Raw genomic sequence first — 9,035 nt, forward strand, 5'->3', positions numbered from 1 at the left:
TGAACAATTTTTTTCCTTAACCTTTGCATTAAGGAGAACAGTCCCACTTTTCTTGGGCAGAATCTTGAGCTTTCACTGTTGGGGAGCATGGAGACAGGAAAGACATGTCATTAGGTGGGATGCTAGCTTACTAGAACACGACCGCCACCAGGCCTCCACCAGAATTAAGTACTGCGCAGGAAGGTCCATGGCAACCTTCACTCGTGCCAGTTCTTGAGGCTCAAATGTGGCCAATTAATGACCCTTTATGGGCCTCAACCTACCACCGCAGGTATTAACCCACTTGCCACTGAGCCTGTCACCATGGGTGCACAATGGGTGAAACCATGCAGCCAGTTTGTCAGTGGGGTGCGGGGCAAGCAGATGCATATGATTCTGAGCAAGGGACTCAACATCATGGGTGGGGTGGCATCTGAGAGCCCCATGCCATGTGCCCTTGCTGCCGAGCCCTCTACAACTCTCCCCTTGAATCCTCACCCTGCTAAAGCACACCTGACCTGGGATACTCCACGTTCCTGGGGCTCCGGTCGGTGTATTTTCCTGCAGGTGCCAGGGCCACCCAGTGCCTCCGCTGAGCACAAGAACTGCTCTTGATTGGATGGCAGCTCTCAGGAGGTGAGACCTCTGCCCTCAGGGTCTTAGTTCCAGAGGAAGACCCATTCTGGCTTTGCGATTGCCTGTTATCATGTGGTTCGGTGGATTCTCCACCGGCATGCAAGCCACCTGACACCTCAACAAGATTCCACCCCTTGTCTCTTTTTTTATCCCCCCCCCCCCCCCCAGTTGCACACCATTGTGACTTGTACATACATCGCCATGCTTTCATAGTCTCTTGGTCAAAATCCTGGGCTTCTGCGCTTTGCTGTGATGAGAGTGCCTTCACTTCATGGACTCCGGTGGTTCAAGAAAGCATTCACCACCTTTTAACGGATAATTCAGAATGGGCAATAAATGCTGCACTTGGCAGTAACACCCACATCCTGTGAATGAATGAATGAATAAATGATGTGAGCTCCCTTATCCCAGTACCATTCTAGGAAATCTCCTTTGCAACCTTTCGAAGGCCTTGGTATTTGTCCAACCTGGGCTCCCAGCAGAGAGTGTGAAGTGATGAAACTAGCCTTATCTCCCAACCCTAAATGTTAATTTTGAGCTAAGTATTAACAATCCTTTCTCTTTTTTTTAAATTAGGGAATCTCAACAAATCTCTACTTTATTGACCATCAGCAACCGGAGAATGGGACCAAGGAAGGAAAAAGCTTTCACAATGCACATGAAGCTCTTTTCGTGAAAGCCCTTTGCAATTATTTAATCCAGCAAGAATACAAGCCATCGCAGATAACCATACTTACCACCTACTCAGGACAGCTGCTTTACTTAAGGAAGATAATGCCTAAAAATCAGTTTGATGGTGTTCAGGTTTGTGTAGTGGACAAGTACCAAGGGGAAGAGAATGACATAGTGATTCTGTCACTCGTTCGAAGCAATCCGCAGGGTGGGGTAGGGTTTTTGCGGATTCCAAACCGCATCTGTGTAGCTCTGTCTCGGGCAAAGAAAGGCTTCTACTGCATAGGTAATATGAAAATGTTGTCAAGCAAAGTCCAGCTGTGGAGGGCGATAGTAGACTGGCTACGCAGCAGTGGCAGAATAGGTACCGCTCTGACTTTGTGCTGCCAAAACCATCCAGGAAATGAAGCGTTGGTGTCGACGGCCGACGATTTTGGACAGGTTCCTGCGGGAGGGTGCTTCTTGCCTTGTAATATGCGGCTGGAATGTGGCCATGCATGTGCCTCTCATTGCCATCCTGCTGACCCAGAGCATAAGCAGTATAAATGTCTCAAGCCCTGCCAAGTACTCTGTGAGCAGGGACACAAATGTCCTGACCGTTGCTGTGAGCCGTGCGGCAAGTGTAACAACAAGGTGGTCAAAGTCATCCCACAATGTGGTCATGAGCAACAGGTGCCCTGCTATTTGCCATTGGGAAAGTTCATCTGCCAGGAACCCTGCAGAAAAACCATGGAGTGCGGCCATCAGTGCGTGCGACACTGCGGCGAGACCTGCACGAAGATGTGCATGGTAAAGGTCAAGATCCCATTGAGTTGTCGTCATCAGAGGAAGGTGCTGTGCCACCTGCAGGAGAGCGAGCTTGCTAACAGTGGCACTTTGCTGTGCAAAATGCCATGTGGGGCACAGCTGTCATGTGGCCATTCCTGCAAGGCCGTCTGCTGTGATTGCGTCGGCGGGCGGTTTCATCTACCCTGCAGCTCTCTGTGTGGGCGGACATTGATCTGTTCTCACACCTGCAGCGAGTGCTGCTCCACGGAGTGCCCTCCTTGTGCCCGGGCATGTGACAACCACTGCCCGCACGGCAAGTGCCCGAAGCAATGCGGCGAGGCATGTGTGCCCTGCATGAAGCCCTGCGAGTGGACCTGCCCACATTTCCAGTGCACAAAATGGTGCCACGAGCTATGCAACCGGAAGCGCTGCAACCAGCCATGCAACCAAATGCTTGTGTGCGGGCACCCGTGCATCGGCCTGTGCGGAGAGCCTTGCCCTAGCAAATGCCGTGTGTGCCATGAGGACGAAGTAACTGAGATATTCTTTGGAAGGGAAGATGAGCCAAGCACCAGATTTATCCAGCTGGAAGACTGCCGTCACATCTTCGCAGTGTCCGGACTCGATGGCTGGATGCTTCAGTCGGAGGACAGTGGGTCTGTGCCGAAGCTCATACTTTGCCCCAAGTGCGAGACACCCATTCGAAGGAATGGGCGGTACGGGAACACCATCAAGAGCACTCTGGCTAAAATAGAGAAAGCTAAAGCAAAGATCTTAGGAGATGGAGAGGAGCTGAAAAGCTGGGAGAAAAATCTCGAGCAATTCCTTGAAGCAAGGACAGAAATGTTCGACTATTATACGACTGAGGTCCTGGATCTGCAACTCCAGTTGCGAGAGCCAAACACAAGTGCGCACAAGTTGGCCATCCTGGGACACAAGATCAGCTTACTTGCTAAGATTGCTGAATTGAAATCCAAAGGAAAGAAGCTCCTGGAAGAACAGAGAGCCAAGATCCAGAAGGAGACTGAATGGCAAACTAAATGGATCTTGAGAAGTAGAGTTCAGTTCACTCCGCAAGAGATTTCGAACATTGAACACGAAATATCAAAGCTGACCCATTTAAATGACATCTACTTACTACAGAACTCGATGCAAAAGCAAAGGAAACTGTTTGATCTATCATCGCAGTTAACTCTCAATGAGCTTCTGCAAGTACTTGAAAACGGGAAAGCAGAATGTGAAGAGAAATGGTTGCACGAAAGTGTCACTAGATTGAAAAAGAAATATCCCTTAACAGGAGGAATGTGCTAAGCATACTGAGACATTTTCCTATAAAACTGAGAGTGATGCACTGTCTCTTTTGATGCATTTGGTGACTTGATTGGCGAGTCAAGAGAATGCAACAATGGAATCAGTAGAAAAAGAAAAACCCACTTTGCAAAGGCAACTAGAGTAGCTTCAGAAATGAATAATATGTTGTGAAACTGCTCAGGATTTGTACTTCAACCAAGCTTTCCAATAATGATCTGGATTGTAATGTAAAATGATGCAGCTATCATTATGTAGTATCAGATAAATGAGTATACTTAATGACAAAGGTACTGGTTTAAACAATGATGCAGTCTCTATAGAATCCCTACAGTGCAGAAGGAGGCCATTCAGCCCATTCAGACCACTGACCCTCTGAAAAAGCAGCCCACCAAGGCCCACGCCCCAATCCTATCTCCATAACCCCAATTAACTTGCACATATTTCACTAAGGGTCAATTTTTAAATGTCCAATCCACCTAATCTGCACATCTTTGGACTGGGGGGGGAAATCGAAGCACCTGAAGGAAACCCACGCAGACACAGGGAAAATGTGCAAACTCCCCACAGGCAGTCACCCAAGGCCAGAATCTAACCCGGGTCCCCGGCACTGTGAGGCAGCAGGGCTAACCACTGTGCCACCGTACTACCCTGCGGCCCCTCCCCGTAACACCGGTAAATATTTATATTGTGACGCTCTAGTATTACAGATCGAGAAGCTGGAGTTAGCAGATTCAGCTGGTGAATGTTGGCAGGACAGTGTGCCCCTTTGATGAACGAGTGTTTAGTGACCAAAGACGGGTGGGTCCGAGGAGCTTTATTATAAAACAATATTACGTACAATACTGTTCAAATCCCAACGGGGTCCGAGGTGTCGGTTAAAACCTGGCTGACTTTTATAGTACAGGTTTATTAGAGTGTCCATGGGCTCCCCGTCCCTCAGCCGGGGAGCTTGTATTCAACGAGACTCAAGGTGGTGGCTAATTGCTTCTACCTGCAGCTCTTGTGCGGATCATAACAGTCCCTCCCCCACCACATTTGAAGACTCTCAAATGATTGTGGAGTGGGAGGATGTCTGCACCACTTCGCCCGCGGCTGCACCTCTGGCGCCTGCTGGACGGACCAGGCGGAATCCGTATCAACGACCTCTCGCATCCCTGTATCCTGTCCCCCATGGGGCAACGCTTTTGAGTCTTGAAGAGTTGGAGAAGGCTGATCAGTAATTAGTTACTCCCGAGGAGCTCTACGTGCGACTGGTCACCTGTTTCTGATATGATTGATAAATCTATTCATGCGCAATCTTGCGCTTGAACGTGTACAATACCGGCCCAGTCTGATGAAGATATGTTCCTGTGATCCACTGGCGGCCGTCGGCAGTGTGTGGGCCAGAGGCTGCGTCAGCTGATACAGTCCAGTGTCCACCTGGGCGACGCCTTGCTGCTCTTAGCTGCGGCGTACCGTCTCGCCAATATCAGGGAACGTTAGACTGAGAAGAGTCCGTCGTCCCCGGCCCATTAATAACTCTGCCAGTGCTACCCCATTTGCGGCATGGGGCGTGGTTAGGTAATAGAACAGGAATCTGGTCACACTAGTGTCCATCGATCCCGAAGTTTGCTTCTTCAGCCTCCGTTTAAATGTTTGCACGTTCTTTCCGCTAGACATTGAGGTCAGGTGATTCGAGGCCTTACTGATATGCCACACCCTGTTGGACTTCATAAAGCCTGTGAATTCCCCGCTGGTAAAGGGCATCCAATTGTTGGTGAGCAACACCTCCTAGGATAGCATGCGTGCAGAAGGCGAGCCGTAGGTTTTCAATGGTCGCCCATGACGTAGTCAACTTCATTCTATGGACTTCAAGCCATTTCGAGTGGGTTTCCACTATTATCAAGAATATTGATCCTAGGAAAGGGCTAGCAATGTCGGCATGTAGCCGCATCCAAGGCCATCCTGCCCACTCCCAAGGTGAAGTGGTGCAGTGGGTGGAAGCTTCTGCTGCTCCTGGCACATCCTGCATTATTGGGCCTCCCGTTCGATCTCTGGATCCAGGCCTGGCCACCAAACGTAAATGCATTTTAATTTTAGACAACCCTGGGTGTCCGTTAATCAGGTTCTGCAAGATGGAATCCTGGTCCTTGTTTGGAACAACGACGCACGGCCCCCGCAACAGAATGGCGTCTGAAACACTAAATTCGGACACCTTAGTTGAAATTGCCTATAACTCCTCGGGTAATTTCCGATGCTGGTCACCATAGGGTACTATGTGGTGGACTTTGGACAATATGGGATCTGTCTGCATCCCCTCCCATATCTGGGACCCACAGCCTGCTGCGTGTCCATAAAGATGAGCATGGCTACCAATAATTTTCAATCTGCACGAAATTGCACTCTGCCATGGCCAATGTCCTGGAGGCAAACGGGATCAGCCGCTCCCCATTGGGGACAAAACTGGGCCCGTGCCGTATGGTGAGGCATCACATGTGACTATGAGCTGTTTGACGGAGTTGTGATGCATGAGCAAGCCTGAAAAGGTCAACTGCTTCTTGATTTTGGCAAACGTTTCCGCCTGTTCTGCTTTCCACACCCCACACCCACTCTTGATTTTCTTTTTAGCAAGAGGTGTAGGGGATCAACGTAGTTGTGAAACCGGGATGAATTTTACATAGTAACTTACTAACCCTCGGAAAGAACGCAGTTCAGTTGTGTTCTCTGGTGTAGGGGCTTGCTGATGGCCCTCAATTTTTCTGAGACAGGGTGCAGTCCATCCTGGTCCACACGGCAGCCCAGATAGACAACCTGCTCCGTGTGGAACACACATTTTTCTCAGTAGGCGGACGTCTGTCTCCGAGAAACGGCAAAACTCATCTAAATTGCTCAGGTGTTCCTGTTCCGATGTCCCAGTGACCAAGACATCATTGACACACGCGGAATCGTCGCATATTTTCCATGTCCCTCTGGAAAATTGCACAAGTTGACAATACACTAAAAGGCAGCTTGGTATATTCATAAAGGCCCCTGTAGGTGTTGATAGTGACATATTTTCACGATACGGGGTCCAATTCGAGCTGTAGGTATGCATGGCTCATGTCAAATTTTGTGAATGAATGACCGCCAGGCAGCTTGACAGAATCCTCGATGTGAGACATCGAGTATCGATCCAATCTGGAAGTCCTATTTACAGTCAGTTTGTAGTAGCCACAGATTCTCACTGTCTTGGAACGGTTTCAGCATGGCAACCACTGGTGCCCCCAATCAGTGAATCTAACCAGCCGGATAATATCGAGGCCCTCCAGGTGGTTTAATTCCGCATCAACCTTGTTCCCCAGCGGGATGAGGAACTGGGCGGGTCCTAAAATACTTTGGCTGTGTGTCCGGATCCACCTGTATCTTTGCCATGGGCCTCTTAATTTACCGTAATCCTGGCTGGAAGACCTCTGGGTACTTCCCCAGAACATCGTAGAGGCCGCCAGTCCCCATCTGGAAAATATGTTGCCAGTTGAAGTGGAAGCTCTGTAAGCAGTCATGGCCTAACTGGCTGGACCCGTGCCCCTTCATAACAATCAGTGGGAGTCGTACCAACTTCTGCTCGTAAATCTCCCAGGTCATTGTGGTTCCTGCAACGGTGAGGGGCTCACCCATATAAGTTGATAACCTCACTTCCATGTCTTGCCAGTCAATATGAACGGTATGGGATCTGGGCTGGCGCCTGTTTCTGTTGGGATTTGCATTCCCTGTGGTTCCTATGTCCACACGTGCCACATCATCTCAGCTCCTCTTCTACCGACTCTCGGGAGGTGTCCCGCCTGGTGGTCTCGGTCCTAGGTCCATGGTGGGGTTTCTGTTCCAAGGGGTGCTGCTCACTGGGAGGGGGCGCACTCTATAGAGTTCACCTCCATCCCCTGAAGCTCCAGCACCCACTGCTCTGTGTTTTCCCTTGAGAGGGATATCTGCACGGACTATTGAAGGTCTAAAGATGGCTCAGCCGACAAATTTCTTTGAGTTGGTATAATAATGCCACATACCAATCGGTCTCATAGCATCTCTGACAGTGAAGTGCCATACTCTCAAAATTCAGCTTGTTTTCTGAATTTAAAAAAAACTCAATCACGGACACTCCTGGTGACCTCTGCTATGTTGAAAAGGTATCTCTGCACAATGACTGACGGTCAATCGTTACAATGCTGTGCAACTAGGGCCACCAGTTCTTCAAAGGATTTGGTGTCTGCGGCTGCGGGATACTTTTTATCACCTCATAAATGTGGGTCCCACAGGCAGTTAAAAGGACTACTGTCTGTAGGTCTTCACCAGTGATACCGTTCGCCTGAAAAAAAGTAAGACATATGTTCGGCGTACCTCATCCAAGCCTCGTGCCCACATCGAATATGTTCAATCTTCCAAATAATGGCATTGTGGATAAAGAAATTCCAACCATAGTCTTGTAGTGCAGAGGAGGGGGTTGTTCTTCCGATGGTCAGCCACGTCGACAGTGGCTCCACGTTTATTCTCGTCGCCAGTTTAGTGACCACAGCCGAGTCCAAGGCCAGAGGCTAAGGAGAAATTAGCTTTATTGCTAAATAATATGTATAATACTCTTCAGATGCCAACAGGGCTTGAGCTGTGGGTTCCAAACCTGGCTGTTATAGTACAGGGTATTAGAGTGTGAAGGGCTCGCCGTCCCTCAGCGGGGGAGCTCATATTCGACGTGACTCATGGGGGAAGGCGAATTGCTTCTACCCCCATGGGCCACGTGCGGGTTATAGCAGAGGGAGAGGAATTGGTCTGGGTGAGATTAGGAGGATGGGCGCTGGCAGTAAATGCCAGCTTACTGAATGCAAAGGATGGACAACTGTGAAATTGCACCTGGAATGATCTTCCAGGCAAGAAGTAGAAAGGGAGAGGCAGAGAGCGATTTGAGTCTGCACCACCTGCTTCTGTGAAATGATTGATATTTCATGACAGTCTGGTCTTCTACAAAAGTTGGCCAAGCTGTCTCCAACAGGAAATAGAAGCTCTTTGTGATATTGTTAATGCAAGAAAATAATCCCAAGTGCAGTGTATTTTAATAATAACGTAGACCTCAATGTTTGGTATGAAATAGTTATGCTAAGAACTGTTTTCAATCTGTGTTGCCCCACCGTACTCTTTCCTATGTAGGTAGATTCCTTAAGTGTGAAATTATTATCACATTGCTTGTGTTGTTACAAGGATATGCTTTGAAAATAATCCACATTTCACAGCAAGACCATTCAGATTTACATGTCAAATATAACAAGTCGGCATGCTGTGCATCTTGGTAATGTTCTAACCTTAATATCGCTGTAGCTTTTTTGCTTCAAGGGATCCTGTTGGACCACTATGAAGTTAAATCATTAATGCTGGCTCATGTTGAAATTGTGGGTTAAAATAAAAATCTTGAACCAAGCTTCTATATCCTGCGTTTTGTTTTCAAACTAACTTATCCAAGGTTAGGATTTAGTCGTGGGTTTAGGCAAAATAAAAAGTGTTCACCGATTCCAAAATGACCATAAAGCACTTCTGGCAAGTTGGAGAAGTCATAAAATTATGGATGAATAATGATTTAAAATAAATCATGGATATGTATGCAGTTTACAACCCAAAAAAGACACATGCTTTATATTTTGGGCTACTCCAGAGATGACAGCATGAGTGCTGGG

The 9,035-nt window shown here is 48.3% G+C and overlaps 1 protein-coding gene across 1 annotated transcript in view; it reads left to right on the forward strand.

Annotated features, from left to right (window-relative positions):
- Window positions 1-8,782, forward strand: part of LOC119965877 (NFX1-type zinc finger-containing protein 1-like) — a 70,011-nt gene extending 61,229 nt beyond the window's left edge. Inside the window, exon 19 of the mRNA XM_038796826.1 lies at window positions 1,192-8,782. Within this exon, the coding sequence (XP_038652754.1) occupies window positions 1,192-3,366 (2,175 nt within the window). The 3' untranslated portion in view covers window positions 3,367-8,782. The remainder of the gene's footprint in view (window positions 1-1,191) is intronic.
- Window positions 8,783-9,035: the final 253 nt, after the last annotated feature.

The sequence above is a fragment of the Scyliorhinus canicula genome, chromosome 5 (genome assembly GCF_902713615.1).
Source record: "Scyliorhinus canicula chromosome 5, sScyCan1.1, whole genome shotgun sequence".
NCBI lineage: Eukaryota > Metazoa > Chordata > Chondrichthyes > Carcharhiniformes > Scyliorhinidae > Scyliorhinus > Scyliorhinus canicula.